This window comes from Mytilus edulis, unplaced genomic scaffold, assembly GCF_963676685.1.
Source record: "Mytilus edulis unplaced genomic scaffold, xbMytEdul2.2 SCAFFOLD_1842, whole genome shotgun sequence".
Lineage (NCBI taxonomy): Eukaryota > Metazoa > Mollusca > Bivalvia > Mytilida > Mytilidae > Mytilus > Mytilus edulis.
Genome location: NW_027267403.1, coordinates 1 through 20,556, shown reverse-complemented (window position 1 = coordinate 20,556; position 20,556 = coordinate 1). Strand labels below are relative to the sequence as shown.

The window sequence follows — 20,556 nt, the reverse complement described above, 5'->3', positions numbered from 1 at the left end:
TTATATGATGTTCCTACAATGAAAAATACAGGATAACTTAACAATAAATTTGACATTTGTCCAATCAGGACTGTAATTGTTGAAATAGACTATAGCAAGCAGAGCAATATCCTTGACAAGAATATAAATAAAAGAAGCTTGAATTAAATAAGAAAGGGAACATTTTCATTGTCTTCAATATTGTCATCATCATCATCATCACCATCATGTTGCTCAAAATGAGTACAAACTTATGTGAGAATGACATGGTATCAATTAAAGGTTTTTTTTTTTTACAATATGATCTTACTCTGAGGTATAAACTTTTAAGAAACTATATAAATGCAAAAAATTAAATCAGTATTTCTTTAAACATATTGACTTTAAAGTAAAAGCTTAAAATATACTGGTAGTAGAGATTTCATGATAATAATAGAGATCTACTCATCAATTTTGGAATGTCTACAATAAATTCCAATAAGTGACACATTAAAATCTAACAGTAAATAAGACAATTTTGTATACCTGTGATTCTTTAAATGTTGCCATTCTCAAACATGTCATGAACACCAGTCTATGGACCTCATTATGTATGGACTGTATGTCATCTGTCAAGTGGTATATTACATCATAGGACCTGTTAACATGAAAATAGTCTTGGAATTATTTTTAATTTTTTACGGCAAGAAAGATGTTTATATTTCTTGCTTTTAGTTTTTTAGTACATTAAGACAGATAATTTATTGATTTAGCATGTTTAAAGTTAACTAATGCCTACATTGTAAATACAAAAAAATAAAATGTTTTAAAAAGTAAATTTCTTTTCTCTTGGAAAGTTACAATTTAGTTCAGAACCTAATAATGTACTTGATAATTTATAAGTATGTGCACTGAATCACAAAGCACTTGTCAGGGGTTTCATTATCTTTTATGTTGACTGGTACTTTCCACGTTTCTAGGTGGTACTTTTCAATTTATTCCATGAATATCTTATATAAAAATTCCTACATTTAGGCAGTACTTGTCAATAGCAAAGGAGGGTAAAAGTACCGGGTACCGCCTCCTAATGAATGGCCTGAGTCTTGTACAACTTGAAATAGGGTACTGACTCCAAAATTGACGTTAACTGATTTGAATAGTTAATTTTGAACATTATATAACCTTAAAGTTGTACAGTGATAACAAAAGAAACACTTTCAAATGTATGTAAGTACTTTTAATTTATTTACCACATTTTCTTATATCATGAATGTTAAGAGTATATTGATGTTGAAAATAACTTTAACAAAGTCTAAAAGATGATATGCATCACAAAGTAAATAGCATAATCCAATTAAAATGGGTTTCATCTATTTTTGAATGAAACATTAAGAATATAATTACTCACCTAGGTGAAAATCGCAGGTATGTATCCAACAAATTTTGTAAGGTGCTATCATGTATCACCTAAAACAAAACAAATATATATATAGCTTGTTAAATCAATTTTTCATAAGCGGAAATAATACTTGTAAGTTGTATATACCAAACATTACCTTGATGGAGCATTAGACAAGATATCACTAATTTTAAAGGATATAATGTATATTAATTGATGAATCCCAACTTAATGTCCAACAGCAAATATTATATACATGACTAGATGTACATATCATAAACCTGTTCAGCAGCAAATATTACATGCATTTCCAGCAGTAAATATCAGATTTATGCCCAGCGGAAAATATTACATGATAGTACAGCAGCAAATATTACAAGTATGTCCAATAGCAAATATCTAATATATGTCCAACAGCAAACATTATATACATGACTAGATGTACATATCATATACCTGTTCAGCAGCAAATATTACATGCATTTCCAGCAGTAAATATCAGATTTATGCCCAGCGGAAAATATTACATGATAGTACAGCACCAAATATTACATGTATGTACAATAGCAAATATCTAATATATGTCCAGCAGCAAATATTACATACATGTCCAGCAGCAAATAGTACATGTATTCCTTGCTAAAAATATTGAATTCATGCCCAGCAGCAAATATTACATGTATGTCCAACAGCAAATATCTAATACATGTCCAACAGCAAATATCTAATACATGTCCAGCAGCAACTATTACATACATGTCATGCAGCAAATATCATAGCCATGTTTTGTCACAAACATTACACATGTTTCATGCATGTTCTGCAGCAAATATTATATCCATGTTCATAACGATAACATATTGATGTCATGGGTGTGAATATATACCCTGCTTTTTTTCTAGATCAACACATTCAGTCTGATTTTGAAAAAGATTATATAAACAGTATGAAGACATGTGTACCTAAAAAAAGTATGAGCCATTTAGTCTTTTATCTTATTCTAAATCCTAAATGTTGATATGTAAGATCAGTGATATACAGTTATTACCATGATTACTAATCTATCAACTTCTTTAGTAATGAATGGACATGAAAAAATAAGGATAAATTCATTTGTTTCATCTCCTTTTGATAGAAAATATAGAATGCTTACGATATAGTTGTTGTAAATGTTTTACAATATTCTATATACAGTTAACTCTCGTTGTCTCGAACTCGGTTAACTCGAAATTTCGGATGAGTCGAACTTTTGGTCCCGAACTTTATTTCATATAAATGTATGTAATTCGACTCCTGATGAGTCGAAATTGGAAGAGTCGAAATTTCAGTTGAGTCGAACTAAATTTACGATCCCAAGGTTAACAAAAGCATTAACAATTTATTATTTATCTCGAACTAGTACACATATGTCAAAACATGACCTCCGGCATTTAAATGGATTGAAGAGTTAATCTGACAATACACGTGTAAATAAATTTCCAGTCACTGACCACTGTATTGATTTATGACATGCTATTTCCACGAGTGTTTATCTAAGATTATCTTTTATAGAATTTTTATAAATAATTAGTCATGTTAGTGATGCATTGTTAATGTTCATGAAAAAGTATTTAAAATGTTTACAAAACAATAATTAATTGTGATTTATACTATTGAACTTGGGTGTGTATAAAGTAAGGATTATGACTTCCGTTGATGATCACCTAAAAACTACTCAATCAGCGTCTTTAATCTTGTTGTATTTTCTTTTGAAAAAAAAGAGTGAGATAAAACAAAATGAAGAGGAATCTAAATTTGCTAAAGTCTCTTGTATCCGAGAATAAACAATTTTGTCAACTATGAACAACCTGAATAACGGAACTATCGATTGGAAATTACTCTCTCGGATAAAAGCCATAGGAAAAGGTTGTAACTGAAACAATTGAAAAAGTAAAAATAATGTTATTATAATAATGAAAGACCTTGACATACAAGTATTTTACATCGATCTGATACCAGAATATCGATCCCCTTATAATAGTCAACCAGATTTATTTTAGCTTTATCAAGCTAAGCAAGAGTTGTGTCCCTTGTTCTGTCAAACTTCCAGTTTTCGTTTGAGTCGAACTATGTGTATCTCGAAATATTTCTCTGGTCCGGCTGACTTCGAGATAACGAGAGTCGACTGTATATATGGTCTATGTAATTTGCTGTTAAAGGAGGATCAATTCAATTAACAAACAATCTGTTTAGACTGCACAATTTGTGACATGTAAAAGTATATGCATTAACCATACATGTACAAAATACATTTGAATAATATGCCTGGGACATAACAAGTTTTTGCTTGTTTTATCATGACAACAGGTACATCTATGTACAAAAACATCTAACTTTCATATTTAATGAAACAGCCTACCTGACACCAAAATTTATCATGGGGCTGTTGTAATAGCCAATGTAGATCCTCAGAAATAAAGTTCAGTCTATCTTTCCATTCTTCCATAGTTGCTCCATTATTTACAGGCGGTGCTTGATAGGAAACAAACTTTAAATCTTCTTTCCACCTTGGATCCTGTTAAAAAATACTACTAAAATTAAATACAATTCATATTTCTGACACGGAACAAATGTGTGTGGTCTTAGAACTTCAAAATTTATAATGGACATTCACCTGTTATCATGGTTAAGGTCCAACATCCAAAATCTAGATTCAGAAGATTGATTGGTTGATTTGTTGGTAATTGCTTTACACTGCATCAGCACAAAAAAAAAAAAGGCTATATTGTGGCGAGTTCGGGTCAAATTCCAAGAATTAATTTTTCAAGAAATCAAATGAAGTGGATTTTTTGGAACGTTTGAACCTCAATATTTTCAAATACCAATGTCATATGATTAAGGGCCAAAATCTAAAATATTGTAATGCCATATAACTGGTAAGATGTAAAATTAATTGATGGTTTAATTATTATAATTTACTGTTAAGTTTTAAAAAAATAATTTGAATAATCAATTACATCATTGTAGAGGGGGGGATAGGATCTTTATCGGGACTCCGGGATCGGGTGTTTTTAAGCTCAGGATTTCGGGTTTTACAAATTTCGGGATCCAGGATTTAACTATAATTAAATTTAGGACCTCTGGATTTCATGTTTTTAAGCCCAGGATTTTGGGATCAGGACCCCTCCTTACCCCCCTCATTGTATATGGGATTAGTTCTCTTTCCCAGTTAACACCTTCCATATATTAGGCATATATTTGTCATGTCTGTGGGCATATATTATATTTTTACAAAGAAAAGGTCTGTCTCATATAATATATATGTACATGATATTAGTCAAAGACAAAGTTTAGCCTAAGTTAGTAAGTATACTTACAAAGTCATGTTTTTACACTAAATTCATTGGATGTTGGATGTGTAATGATTGATAATTTAGTCTTTAATGCACAAATTTTTTTTTTAGTTGTTAGTGGTTTTGAAGTAGCTGTCACCATGGTCACTGTGTCAGTATAACTGTGAGGAGTCTCAGATCTGTACGAACTCCTAAGTGTCTTTTTGTTGTTGGGATAAACAAGTACATTTTGTAACCAGTAACTTCCACTTTGTGTTTTTGTTAGATGTATTTCTATTTGTATCCATCTGACAAGTTAAGCCTTTTTCAACTGATTTTTAAAGTTTCTTCTTATATTGTACTGTTACACCACTGTCCCAAATAAACATGATTAAGGGTAGGGTTGGGATCCCGCTTACATGTCTAACCCCACCAGCCCACCACATTCTGTATGTATGTGCCTGTCCAAAGTCAGGAGCCTGTAATTCAGGGTATCAGGATTGTTCGCATCCAATACACTTTCGCACCCTACATGTTCGCACCTGGCATGTTCACACCCAAGGTCCATTCGCACTCTACACGTTCACGCCCAATTTTAACTCAAATTCCAGTTGAATAATTGGAAAGTCATGATTGTAGTTTTAAATTGCTTTGGTGTAAATACTGAATGTATTTATAGCTTGGTATGTAAAACATTGAAGATTTTAAATGAAAAACACAAAAGATAATTGTTTTTAACAGCTTGCTTCTTGCATTGGTCCCTTTGATCTGAAACATGCAATGAAACAATAAAATATAGGAATCAATTAAAATATAGCAAAACATTATTATAACCAAAACATGATAAAATTTATTCAACACACAACAAAAAAACGTAGTCAGAATCTCACTTCATTTTGAAACTAGTCAATGAAACAAAGTTATAGCAAAACACTAACCAAAACATGATTAAGAGTTATTCAACACAAAATAAAACGTTGGCAGAATCCCACTTTTTTTAGAAAGGATTATTATTTTTTTTTTTACCAATACACTAAAATCCAAAACATGATTAAGATTTCTTCACATGACCATTCAACAGAAGAAGAAAAAATGCTGTCTCACTTTATTTTGACAACAATTATACTTAAATAGAATACACTTGCTTACAAAGTTATTAAACACAAAACCAATTAAGATTGGGCTGTGAACATGTAGGGTGCGAACGAACTTTGGGTGCGAACATGTAGGGTGTGAAAGTGAAAGGTTGTGAACATGAGTGGGTGCGAACGTGAATGGGCGCAAACGGACCCGGATTCGTAATTCAGTGGTTGTGGTTTATTGATATGTCACATATTTGTTTTTCGTTCATTTTTTTGTTCATTTTTTTGTACATAAATTAGGTCGTTAGTTTTTTCGTTGTTTTACATTTGTCTTTTCGGGACCTTTCATAGCTGACAATGTGGTAAAAGGTTCATAGTTGAAAGTCATACGGTGACCTATAGTTGACATAGTTGTCATTTGGTCTCTTGTGGAGAGTTGTGTCTATAAAAGCTGAAACAGGTTATATAAAGGTATAATCGATACATTACCAACAGTGATACATTTTCTTTCCGTCCTTTATTTTCAACAATGACATTCTGCTTGTCTAATGGAATATTAAAATCCATCTTGCACTACAGACTGCAACTTTCACTTTAATGCAGGACAGTAAAGATAAGATTTGATAATATTTCAGGGCAACATAAATAATAGAGTATTGTAATTATAAAATAAAATTAGCATCATTTGAACTTTATTTGAAATATTAATTAAATTTTGCTATATATTTTTTTAATTAGAAATCTTCTTTTTGAAATAAATTGGGGCATTAAAAAGTACGTATTTCGAAAATGAACACTTTACCATACTAAAAGGAGATTGAAGAGCGCAAAACGAATGGCAGAAATTAGCAAAGCGGAGTATTTAAAACGTTATTTATCTGGTCCAGAGGAAAATGAAAAGAAAAAGAAAAGGAGAAAAGTTGTAAAATCGAATTCAAAACATATAAGGTGCATTTCGTAAATATGAGGCTTGTTTTACCTTGTAAAGGAAGCAAGTCAAGTCGCCCCACTGCAAAAATCGCCCAACACTCTACATCTACATCTACGACATAGTTCGCTATGTCGTCACTCGAAGTGGGTACTTCGACCCATCACTCAAGTGAAGTTTAACTTTTGACTTCTAATCTCAAATAAATCACTTGGTTTTCTGAAACAAAATTTATAAATAAAGTCTCAAAACACTTGAATAAACATGATAAAACCCAGACTTACCAGGTACTAGCTACATGTTTATATAGTAAGACCTAAACTAGAGCATACATGTAAGAAAGACCGACAACTATAACTTGAAAAGGTACAGACATGCAGCTCAGTATGAATACAACATGTTTTTGACACTTCTCATATATATACAACTACAATTTGAACACAAAGAAAAAGAAAATAAAGGAGACATACTTTAAAATGATCTGTGGATCCGTAGCTGTTTTGGTGATTTGCTCCTTCATGTCCTTTGTCTTTCCCAAGAAGGGATCTTAAAATTTAATATTCAATTTTATAAAACTAGGCATTGTTTCAACATAACAACTTGTGCTTTTTGAGTTTTAGAAATATGTACAGTAATTTACTCACTTCAATAATGTGTATACAGTATTATAGATCAACATACAATATCAATGTCCTCTCTAACTGGATTGTGGATGGGCATATCATGTCTTTGTGCCTTTTTATTAACACATGATATACAATAATTGTATATTGTTTAGTTTATTTTCTTCAGATCAACGATTATAGATGATGATGTTGATTTAAAGTCCCTACTCCCAGAGAACTTAGAAAATACACTAGATGAAGATATTGGGGAAGATGACCCAACCATTGTAGCTATTATTGACGAACGTCCAGATACTATACAACAGTTGGAAACTTACAGACATAGTGATGGTCGATGGAAAACACTTGGGAAAGGTGACATATTAAAGTTGTTATTGTATTTAATATGAGATGTGATTTTATCCTGCTCTTTATATTCACACTTTTTTATATTTTATTCAACTGATTTTAGAAGGGTCTGGCGTTGCAGACATTTAAAAAAGAATCAGATATTTTTAGCTTATATAACCCTTTTCAGCGCCACATTTTTAGCTCACCTGACCTGAAAGGTCAAGTGAGCTTTTCTCATCACTTGGCGTCCGTCGTCCGTCGTCCTGCATCCGTCGTCCGTAAACTTTTACAAAAATCTTCTCCTCTGAAACTACTGGGCCAAATTCTACCAAACTTGGCCACAATCATCCTTGGGGTATCTAGTTTAAAAAATGTGTGGCGTGACCCGTCAAACCAACCAAGATGGCCGCCATGGCTAAAAATAGAAGATAGGGGTAAAATGCAGTTTTTGGCTTATAACTCAAAAACAAAAGCATTTAGAGTAAATCTGACATGGGGTAAAATGGTTGATCAGGTCAAGATCTATCTGCCTTGAAATTTTCAGACGAATAGGACAACCTGTTGTTGGGTTGCTGCCTGTGAAATGGTTATTTTAAGGAAATTTTGCAGTTTTTGGTTATTATCTTGAATACTATTATAGATAGAGATAAACTGTAAACAGCAATAATGTTCAGCAATGTAAGACCTACAAATAAGTCAACATGACCAAAATTGTCAGTTGACCCCTTAAGGAGTTATTGCCCTTTATAGTCAATTTTTAACAACTATTCTTCATTTTTTGTAACTTTTCTAAAAATCTTCTTCTCCAAAACTACTTTGCCAAATTTAACCAAACTTGGCCACAATTATCATTGTGGTTTATAGTTTAAAAAATGTGTCCGATGACCCAACCTGCCAAACAAAATGGCCGACATGGGTAAAATTAGAACATAGTGGTAAAATGCAGTTTTTGCTTTATATCTTTGAAACTAAGACATTTAGGGCAAATCTTTCAAGATTTAAATGTCCATCAGAATAAGATATATCCCCTCACAAATTTTGAGTTGAATCGGACAACCTGTTGTTGGGTTGCTGCCCTAAAATTGGTGATTTTAAGGAAATTTTGCAGTTTTTGGTTATTATCTTGAATACTATTATAGATAGAGATAAACTGTAAACAGCAATAATGTTTAGCAAAGTAAGATCTACAAATAAGTCAGCATGATCAAAATTGTTAGAGGACCCCTTAAGGAGTTATTGCCCTTTGTAGTCAATATTGAACAACTTTTCTGAATTTTTGTAACTTGTATAAAAATCTTTTCTAAAATGACTTGGCCAAATTTAACCAAACTTGGCCACAATCATAATACTAGGGTATCTATTTTAAAAAAAAAAGTGTCTAATGACCCCGCCTACCAACGAAGATGGCCGACATCAGTAAACACATTAACAGGTGAGCGACACAGGCTCTTGAGAGCCTCTAGTTAACCCATGTAAGGGAAAAATATCACATCAAAACATTTAAAAAAAATATGTCCATTAAAATACTGCACTAATTGTCTAAAATGTAAACTTTAATGATAAGATATAAAAAAAGAAGATTTGGTATGATTGCCGATGAGAAAACTCTTCACAAGAGTCCATATGATCATGATAATACATTTGTAGCCTGAATTTTTTTTATCCAAGAGCATGTATGTAATGCATTATGGGAATATGATCATCATGATAATATTCCTTATTCAACTTTAATCATAAAATTGAGACCTATTCCTTCTCTTTATCTTGTCTAGATTATGGGTTCAGATTCATCAGCATTTCTTATTTTACTTTATGAGCTGTGTCAGATAGGAATTAACTTTTGCCTCCATTGGCAAATGAATATCATAACATCTGTTATCCTATTTCAGGTTGAAAAAAATCTATATGCAAAGTCTGTTACTGTTTGAAAATTTTTAATGTTGTTACAATGTATAAAAGGTCTACAAAACAGACCAAAAATTCACCTTTTATATTGTATTTGAATGTTCAAATATCAATCAGTCGTTTACCTGCACTTGCATTATGTTGATTTCTAAATGACGCAGATTTTATGTTGTTGTTTATAATCTGATTATAGTATCCTAAAAAACCTTCACATATTGCACTTTTATCCTCTTTTTTTTAACAATATTTAATCCATGCTTAACCAAATTGTAAACAACTTTTACATTTAGCCAGCATACATTACTGTTTACAGTTGTATTATCTATGGTGGATTTCATTTAGTAAGCTAAGTTTTCTTGAAATGGGATATAAAAAAACATGGATCTATTCAAGTAAACTATACTGATATTGGTTATCATTCAATACTCAACAAATATGCATGTTATTTAGGATATAACTGTATTGTATTTTAAGCTCTGATGGCATCAATTGGGGATTTGATTGTCACAAATTAAGTTTACTGGCGACGCGTTAGCAATATTGTTATCTCCATTCTAATGAAACTATCAGAAAACAACGTTAAAACCTGTATTCAAAATATGTCATATGCCGTCTGTGCTTGCGCGTACGTCCCATAGCATCAATTGTCAATTGATGCCATGTAAATAATTGACATTATCCAATCAAAATGAACGTTACAAACGTTGTTGCATTAGAATTCAAATTGACAGTATCTGACAAGATCTTAATCATGTTATTTTATTTTTACAGATGACGATTTTGACCCATCCTTGTTGAAGAGTATGAAAGATGAAGACATTTTAAAAAATACAAAATCCTTTTTCAAGAATAAAAGGGAAAGTGAATATAACAAAAAAAGTGTTTCAAGACAATCTGATCTTCCTAGAAGAAAAAGACATGATTCAGATTCAGATAATTCATTACCAAGAAAACATAGACATGATTCAGATTCTGACCAATCATTACCAAGGAATCAAAGACATGATTCAGATTCTGACCAATCATTACCAAGGAAACAGAGGCATGATTCTGATTCCGATTCATCACCTGCAAGGAAACCTAAATCCTTAATCCGTAAATCTCGTTTTGAACCAAGAAAAAGATTAGATTCTGATGAATCACCTCCAAGAAGGCAAAGACATGATTCAGGATCTGACAAATCGCCACCGAGGAGGAAAAGACATGAATCAGGGTCTGACCAATCACCACCCAGAAGAATAAGAAAGGATTCAGGATCTGACCAATCACCACCAAGAAGGAAAAGGAATAATTCAGATTCTGACCAATCACCACCCAGAAAAAAAGATAAGATGAGTAAAACATTATCTGGTAAAAAAGCTGGATTACAAAGTGCTAAAGATATGAAAATGGAGGCAGAGAAGATGAAAAAGAAAGAAGATGATGCTTTTAAAAAGGTAGTGTCTGCTGCATGTGTTTCACCAATAACAAAAACAAATGTATTGGTGGATCTTCGACATTGATTTAAACTAATGGGAGCAGGAACTGTAACTCCTTCTGTAACACCTGAGTTTACCCCTTGTTTTTTGTTGATATAAAAGATCAGATGTAGTAATGTTGCTATTCATGCTAATGAGACAAAATTAGTCACAGTGCAGCCTTAAACAATGAGCAAAACTCGTATTACATAGTAAGGTATAAAAGGTCCTGAAACAACAAATGCAAAGCAATTTTAACAAGAAAACCAACAGCCTGATTTTATGTACAATACAAACAAAAAAACATTTATGATATACTGATTTAAACATGTTAAATAACAACATAATTACAGGCTCCTTACTTGGGACAGACACATACAAAATATGGAAGGGTTAAGTATATAAGTGGGGCCCAACAGTCCCTCAAAACCTGGGATCCGGGTGCACAGTAATTATAAGTTTTATAAATGTAGTCTGCTAAGGAGAATACACCTAATTAGAAATTATTGTAAATTGAGAAATTATTGTGTGTGTTTATTATTGCAATTTTAGAAGATTGCACAAAAACACTTGTAGTTATATTGCAAAAACAATTATAAGTAGGAAATTTGAAATATGTAGTTACAATATGAAGCAATGTAGAGATTTAGTTTAATGTATATTATAGTGAAAAAAACAAAAAAAATCTGCAAAACAATTTTCATGTCTTTAGCACCAAAAACAGTATGACATCGCAAGTCTGCTACCAGAGTCAATCATTAAAATCAGATGATTCAAGATTTCTGTACGATATGAATTAACACAATTTTATAACACCGTTATAACACATTGCAAGGTAGGCAATAGTATCAATTAAATACATAGTAATAGGGTTGACAATATTACATTCAGTTATAACACATTGCAAGGTAGGCAATATATATAGGAGCAATTAAATACATATTAATAGGGTTGACAATATTACATTCAGCATGTTGATCAATGTAAATCTTGGAATGATAAAAATGAAATTTGATGCAAACTTACATAGTCATACATAATTTCAGATAAGCAATGATGCTCTAGGAAGAGATGCCGTGACAGTTTTCAGAGACAGAAAAACAGGAAAGAGAAGAAACATGGAAGATGAAGCAGAAAAAAATGCTGAACAACTTGAGAAAGAAAGACAAATGAAAGAAAAATATGAAAAATGGGGAAAAGGGTGAGTTAAGTGTTAGAAAATACTCTGAATGGCTAAAATGTATCAACAACAAACAGCAGCATCAACAAAGAGGACTGAAAAAAACTTTTAAAATGTTATTTAAGGTACACCAATCCAACGAAAAACCGATTCTGTAAATTCAGAAATTATTGCAGGCATTTATTATTTCAACACAATAGACCAAAATGTGAGATTAATTATTTCAGAAAAAGCTACATACAAATATGAAGGCGTCAGATTTTATTATGCTAGTCCTTATTATTGCCATTCTGCATTGTACTGTATATTAAAGTATTTCATGTTGTTGTATACATGTACCAACTTAATTTGTTGTGTTTCTGTGTTCTACACGTCACACACAAAGAGTTTATTGTACACTGCTATTTAACAGTAAATTACATCTGGAACTTGCCATGCATTCATAAATAACTCATACAAAGTTATATTTGTAAATAACATTTTAATCTTATTTGAAAGGACATAGTTGGTTTGAATCACAATCTGCTGTAATAATGAATGGAAATCATGTGCTTAAAAATGGCAGAATTGAAAAAAGTAAAGGTTGACATTCTTGCCTTATCCTGCATACACTTACAATGTACATGTACTTTTTTTCATTAAACTATTTTGATAAACATGATGAATGATGTATTCTTTAATTCAGAGTACTGTAAATTTAGAAAATATAGGGAGGTTTTTATTATTGGGAAAAATGCGACAGAGAACACTGGGTAAACGCAATAATTTAATGTCGCATTTTGAAATATTTTATATGAACTAAACAGGATTTTTCTGAAAATCGCATTTAAGTCTTAACTGACAAAATCGCAATAATAAATGCATGCAATAATTTCCGAATTAACAGTAATAAAGATAACTGCCAATATTCAATTTTAAAATTTGGGTTATTTCTATAATGTTTTGTCTAATATTGTTAAATTTAATGTAGAATGAAACAACAAGAACAACAACAAAGAAATGTAGAAGAACATTTACATGAGGCGTCTAAGCCTATGGCTAGATTTAAAGATGATGATGACTTAGATAAACACCTTAAGGAGATAACCAGGGCAGATGATCCTATGCTTAAATTCTTAAAGAAAAAGAAACCAAAAGATTCGAAGAAAAAGGTTTGATATACAATGATATACATATATATGTATTAATTTTTGTTGAGCCTGCGACTTTTGTTGCAGGAAGCTCGATATAGGGAGAGTGATCCAGCAGGGGTGGGGGGTGGCGTTAGCTAACTTCTTAAAAGCTTTATATTTTAGAAGGTGGAAGACCTGGATGCTTCATTCTTTGTTTATAGATTCACTTGACCTCGACCTCATTTCATGGATCATTGAACAAGGTAAAATTTTGGTTGTCAAGTCCGTATCTCAGATACTATAAGCAATAGGTCAGGTATATTTGGTGTATGGAAGGACTGTAAGGTGTACATGTCAACTGGCAGGTGTCATATGACCTTGACCTCATTTTCATGGTTCAGTGGTTATAGTTAGGTTTTTGTGTTTTGGTCTGTTTTTCTTATACTTTATGTAATAGGTCTACTATATTTGGTGTATGGAATGATTGTAAGGTGTACATGTCTAGCTGGCAGGTGTCATCTGACCTTGACCTCATTTTCATGGTTCAGTGGTCAAAGTTAAGTTTTTGAGTTTTGGTCTTTTTTTCTAATACTTTATGCAATAGGTCTACTATATTTGGTGTATGGAATGATTGTAAGGTGTACATTCTAGCTGGCAGGTGTCATCTGACCTTGACCTCATTTTCATGGTTCAGTGGTCAAAGTTAAGTTTTTGAGTTTTGGTCTTTTTTTCTAATACTATATGCAATAGGTCAACTATATTTGGAGTATGGAAATATTTTATGATCTTTATGTCAGTCGGGCAGGTTTTATTTGACCTTGATCTCATTTTTACAGTTTGTTGCTCAGTGTTAAGTTTTTGTGTTTCTGTCTATCTTTCTTAAACTATTAGCAATAGGTCAACTATATTTTTTGTATGGTAGGATTGTTACCAGTTCATGTTTGCCTGTCATGGGTCATCTGACCCTTGACCTCATTTACATAGTTCATTGGTCAATGTTTAGTTTTCTTGGTTAATGTTTAGTTTATGTGACAGTTGTAAAAAGCTTTATATTTAGGATTATCAACACAGTGTTCTCCCCAGAAATTTTGGATAGCATCACATTTTGCGTTAAAAAAAAATAACTGTATTTTTTTTTAATGTCATTTGTTGCGTCGCGTTGATGCTCTATTTCCTTTATATGTTTTAGTTTATATTATTCAATTCATAACTGAGAATACAATTAAACTATAACAACAAAAACAGTTGTTTCAGTTTATGTTTTCTTGATTCATTTATAGTTACAGAATTATTTTTTTCCTCTTGTGCCAAATAAAAATAAACATGTGCTTTCAGTTACCCAACAATAAGTCAAATGAATGAATGTTTCATTATAGTGCAATCTGTATATATACAAAACTAAATATCTAGTACACAAAATTAACTATTTTTTTTATATTATATTAAGTAAAGATAAAGTACTAGTAGCAAAAGTAGCAAAAAAAATATCAATTTAAAAACTTTTTTTTATCATGTTTATGAAATTCATTGTTTCATGGCACTGAATGAATTAGTCCCTGTTATTTCTTATCTTTACATCAAAATGAAACGTATTTTTAACAAAGTTATCTAACAAATAGTCTATTAATGCATAGTTTTCTCTATTGGTATATTTTTTCTGTCTACCGTTCGTCTGTTGTCATTATCGTGAAAATGTGGATTTTTGTCATATCTGGTCCGGTTCCGATCCGTAGTTTACACAAAAATGTGCAATGGTGGCCGTAGAAAAATTTACGAAAATGAGTCCGAGAATAAACATTGTTTGACAAGAGATTGTGAATGAATAAGACGCTTTTAATGCATTAAATGAATTAAACATAAACCTAAGCCAATTATGATCACTTTTTAAAGAAGTATAAAACTTATTTTAGCTCAAAACCAAAATTCTCGCTCTCGTATTACCGGAAGAGAAAGAAAGTATTTTTTGGAGAGTTGCATAAATAAACTACCTTTTAAAAAATAAAAAATCGTTTTAATCTTTGAAATTTCGTAATACAAAACATAGATTTCGAATTGTTTTTGTGATTGCATTTTTCCATGTCCAAATTGGTGATTGCAGACACGTGGTATTAGTCATGTCACAGGCGTCAGCTTTGGATATTTCGCATCCAAACAGTTATCACCCTGAGGGCAATTAACACCTGGCTATTCAATCTCTTAATTGCCTTTAGTGTTCGACTTAAAGGGATTACAATCAAAAGGTGATATAATTTTTATGATCATGATCGATAATAGATGAAAGTTCAAAATTGAGGACAAGTAAAATAGCATCTTCAAAAATAATTATAGCGTCGCGGGAATTATTATAGCATCACAGTGAAAAAATATAGCGTCGAGGTACCGCGACGCTAAAACGGCCTGGGGAGAACACTGCAACATAAAATCAACGATTAGTATAGAAGGCAAGACATTTCAGCATTTGCACTCTAGTGTTTATATATACGCCATTCATTATAGAACTCAAATGAGCTGTATGATGTGTTAATGGTGTCAATTATAGCATGTGACCACTTTGATTGTCTTGTGTTTGAAAACCCTTGTATTTAGTCCCATGCAGGGTAATCTCAAACATTTAAAAAATATTATTGCTTAGAATCTAAGCTTGTATTTTTTGGGGTTAACTTCAGACTGGCATTCTAAGATTTAGAATAATGGTTCCAGTTAAAATGTTTTCTTCAGACTTTTATCTTGTGATTAGAATTTTAAAATACCTATGTCTAAGTACATAACAGCATTTATCTTGAACTGTGCATCCTTCGGGAGAATTTAAGTATATATAAGATTTTCTGTTAGACTGTTATTAGAGAGTGCTTTTTGTGATATTTTTATACCACCTGCAAAAGGGTGTTTTTATTGGGGGAGGGGTGTCACTTTGTCCATCTGTCTTTCTCCTTTTCTGTCCATGTGCCTTAATAGTGCAACTCCTCCAAAACGACCTGGGAGGATATTGATGACACATTTATAGTCCAGTCAAACTAAGATTTAACCTCAAACTAATTGCAACAGAAAATGTTTTAGTTCTAATCTATAGCATTATGGCCTTTATAAACACAGAAAAAAGTCCCATAAAATCTAACTTGAGGTAAACTCAAAATCAGCATTTTTAATTTTCTATGGAAATTAACCTTAGAGGGGGAGATAACTCTTGCAAAGAGTCTTTTTTGGTCAGTTTTTGATTGTTTTTCTTAAAATTTATGTAAAGTATGATACTTTGATGGGGTTATAAGTTTGTATTTGACTAAATTACACAATCTTCTGCTCATGAAATGTACAAAACCTAAGTGTTATAGCTAGTTTTATTTTTTTCGTGCATTTTTCATTAAAGAAATTGCTAATTTCAAGCTACCATTTTGAAAAAAAGACCATTTTGAAAAAAAATAATGTGAAAATTTAGTATTGTCTATATCTGTATATTTTATTTTTTCAGCAACTTACTTCTCTAAAGAAACGTTAAACCACAAAAAGAAGAATACATGCTTAGTTATTTTTATTAAATTTGAGATTCTTAACTTTGACATGTTGAAAAATTCAATAAATGGTCAACTAATGAATTATGAAATCTAGATTATAGCTTGATAAAAGATATGAAAACACCTTTAGAGTTGTTTGTTATACTCTAAAGACAGCTAAAATATCAAGAATCAATACATTCTGATGAATAGAAGCGGTAAAGTTATAATTTTGTATCAATTTTTATTGATATTTCTGCCTTTTTTGCAAGAGTTATCTCCCTTTTCAATGCAAATCTCCATAGGAATTTTAAATAGTGATTTTTTTTTGTCTTCCTCAAGTTAGATTTTATGGGACTTTTTTCTGTGTATATTTGGGGTATAATGCTAAAGATTAAAACTTAAAAATATTTTGTTGCAATTACTTTGCTTTAAGTTCTTGTCAAACATGTTAACGGGGAGATAATAAAATTTGCTGGTCAGGCTATTCATATATTCATTATACAGTATACACCACAACACAACAATATATTTGCATAGTAACAGCCACACAAAAACATACAAAAAAGGAAGTTGTATTTTTATGTCCTAGCTGATGGAAATAGATGCATTAAGCGTTACCCTTGGCTGTCTTTTCATCTGTCCATTTTACCTGTAGCTAGAAATAAAATTTTTAGGTGTTATATAAGCAGAAACCCTATTAACAATCAATCAAATGAGATTGTAAACAGAAACATTACAGTTGAACGTTTGTATTCTCATACAGCCATTATAGAATGTTTCCTTGTAAATTAATTTTAAAATTGTTTATATCTGTCAGTCTGTTAAAGACCGGAGATTTTTAAATATTTTATTATTTTTCAGAATTACCAAAGTATAAAGGGGCACCCCCACCTCCAAACAGATTTAATATGATGCCAGGCTACAGATGGGATGGTGTTGATAGATCTAATGGCTTTGAGGCTAAATACTTTGCCAGCATTTCCAACAAGAAAGCCATAACAGAGGATGCTTATAAATGGAGTGTTGAGGATATGTAAGGGAATGAAGTGTTGATTTATGTTTTAAGAGGCAGCTTGAGACACAGTTGTGTGTTTGTAATTTCAATGGCAGCTGTGTAGTGAAGAAACCTATTGCTGGTTGTCAGAGAGCCAGTCAGTATTAATGGATTGTACCAGTCTCGTTAGAACAGTAGAAGTGTGGAGGAGACAGCTATCATTCAAGTTCAGGAGTTTAAGAGACTAAGCCTTTATTTGTCTGATGTTTCTGTCAGGATATTAATAAAAATTGTATTTTTACACCAACCACTTTATAGATGCTTACATATACTATTTGCAATAATGAGGCCACCACAAAAAAAATGTATACTAATTTAATGTCTGTTTTTGAAACATCTTTTTTAATCACACTTTAAATTGCTTGTGAAAGATCTTGTGCAAATTTTCTTTTCACTTATGCATGTATATTTTGTACAAGTTATGGGATCACATACATGTTACTATCCTATGGTGTTAACTAGTTCCAACTTTTTTGATCCTCACAGCTTTGGAGGAGGGGGATATACCCCATGTTCTCTAGACCACTCACTGACTTTTTTGGACCTCTGCTATAGAACATCCTGATAACAGCCCTAAATATGCAATTTTATTGAATATTTTTTTGTTAAATTGTTAAATTTCAATCTGGAATTCGATGTTAATTTTTATATTCATTTAAAGAAATATATATGTTTCAATGTGAAATTTTGTAACCACAACATATGTTTTGGCAGTTAATGTACATGTATTTCTATCAATGAATGTGTTCCATCCAAAAACTATCTTATACATATCATGCATATGTCATGTATGTGTTGAATGTTTTGATCAGATAATGAATTTAACATGTATTAATATGCATATTATAAAGTTATAATTGAATGACATTAGCATATATTGTGACTGATTTAAAATGAGTTTGCATACAACTTGGGCACATATAATTTTATATAACAATAAAAGAAAATAGTCCATTTATGTTTTAACTTAATATAAAGTTGTACCTTGAGAGTTGATTTGTTCTGAGTATGTTTTTGTACCTTTTGGGAGAGTTTTTAGAGTTGCATAAACCTCAAGAAGTAGGAGATTAATGTATATTGTAATACAAGCTCTTACGGAATCAATAGGTTATTTGATGGTTGGAAAATAAGTTTACTGTAGATGCGTTTGCACTTTGCAGAGCCAGAAAAAATAAAGTATTTGCGACCAACAAATCACCAATTGATTCTGTCAGAGCTTAAAATACAATATTGCTATCTCCACTCTAATGAACTTGACATAAAGCAAATTGAAATCATACATTGATTCTGTCATAAGCTTAAGTCATCTGTGTTTGCTTGTACGTTTTCATAGTATCAATTGTGAATTGATGCCATGAAAGTTAGTGATGTTATCCAATCAAAATGAATGTTACAAACAATGTTGCATTAGAATACTGTAAATTCAGAAATTATTGCGATGTTTTTGTTATTGCGAAAATGCGACAGGGTTATAATCGCAATAATTTAAACTCGCATTTTGAAATATTTCATACAAATAAAAAAGGATTTTTCTCAATATCGCAAAGATTTAAATCGCATTTAAGTCTAAAATGACAAAATCGCAATAATAAGTGCACGCAATAATTTCTGAATTTACAGTACCCGTTTGTAAACTGCACTGACATAAAACTATTGAAAGTGGGTGCCAATATGCAAAATAAAATATAGTTTTCAAAAAATATGAGTGAACAAACGAAGTAAGACAACAGTCATATGCCAGGTGTTCCATTCAAATCAATTAACGAGATATGGGGAACATGGTAAACAGACAGCAACTCACAATCCATTAAAGTCAGAAAAGACAGGACAGCTCAATACATAGATTTTTTACTCTTTTTCAAAAGCAGATTTGAAAAAAGGATTCATTTATTTTCCAGGGAACAAATTTTTGTGTCTTGTAGAAAACTTTCATTTTCTTAAATATTTGATTTTGGGAGTTTGCCAAAGACACGACTGGAGAGCACATACTAAAATCACCTGTTTTACTGACCATGATTCAATTTTGTCGATAGTCTCAAAAGACAAAAGTTATCTACAAGTTTTACATAAACTAAACATCAGAGCATTTGTTGTCATTGCTAGTTTTTAAACAGTTCTATTGTTTGTCTTTTTTCTGGGCATTTTTATTGTCTTCCTCGAGAAGCATTACAGGGGACATGGAAATACCAGGCGTCCATCTGTGTTTTCGTCTACTTACCCTTCTGTGTTTCTGGCTCTCAGTCCATCTGATCATGTTAGCAATCTCACAGGTACAATTCTTGCCATGTTCTTATGAAACTCATACTATAGGTTAACATGGTTGATATCAGCAATATCTCAGACAATTGACATTTTAGCTCACCTGGCCCAAAGGTCCAAGTGAGCTTTTCTCATCACTTGGCATCTGTCTTTTAACTTTTACAAAAAATCTTCTCCTCTGAAACTACTGGGCCAAATTTAACCATGATTGCTCACAATCATCAATGGGGTATCTAGTTTAAAAATTGTGGCTGCCATGGCTAAAAATAGAACATAAGGGTAAAATGTAGATTTTGGCTTATATCTCTGAAACCAAAGCATTTAAAGCAAATCTGACATGGGGTAAAATTGTTTATTAGGTCAAGATCTATCTGCCCTGAAATTTTCAGATGAATCGGACAACACATTGTTGGGTTGCTGCCACTGAATTGGTAATTTTAAGAAAATTTGCTGTTTTTGGTTAT

At 31.6% G+C, this 20,556-nt stretch overlaps 2 protein-coding genes across 2 annotated transcripts; one reads left to right on the top strand and one right to left on the bottom strand.

Annotated features, from left to right (window-relative positions):
* Positions 1-440: 440 nt before the first annotated feature.
* LOC139505397 (activating signal cointegrator 1 complex subunit 2-like) lies at positions 441-6,358 on the bottom strand. Its single transcript, XM_071295009.1, has 4 exons — positions 6,240-6,358; positions 3,756-3,911; positions 1,367-1,425; positions 441-616 (listed from the first exon to the last, which is right to left on the bottom strand). Exons 1-4 carry the CDS (start codon positions 6,315-6,317, stop codon positions 469-471), a joined length of 441 nt encoding a protein of 146 aa, XP_071151110.1. The 5' UTR covers positions 6,318-6,358; the 3' UTR covers positions 441-468.
* A 213-nt stretch (positions 6,359-6,571) lies between these two features.
* On the top strand, positions 6,572-17,912 carry LOC139505396 (BUD13 homolog). The gene is made up of 7 exons (XM_071295008.1): positions 6,572-6,698; positions 7,471-7,658; positions 10,311-10,975; positions 12,043-12,197; positions 13,147-13,327; positions 16,773-16,776; positions 17,641-17,912. The coding sequence occupies exons 1-7, from the start codon at positions 6,586-6,588 to the stop codon at positions 17,814-17,816; spliced, it is 1,482 nt and encodes a 493-aa protein (XP_071151109.1). The 5' UTR covers positions 6,572-6,585; the 3' UTR covers positions 17,817-17,912.
* Positions 17,913-20,556: the final 2,644 nt, after the last annotated feature.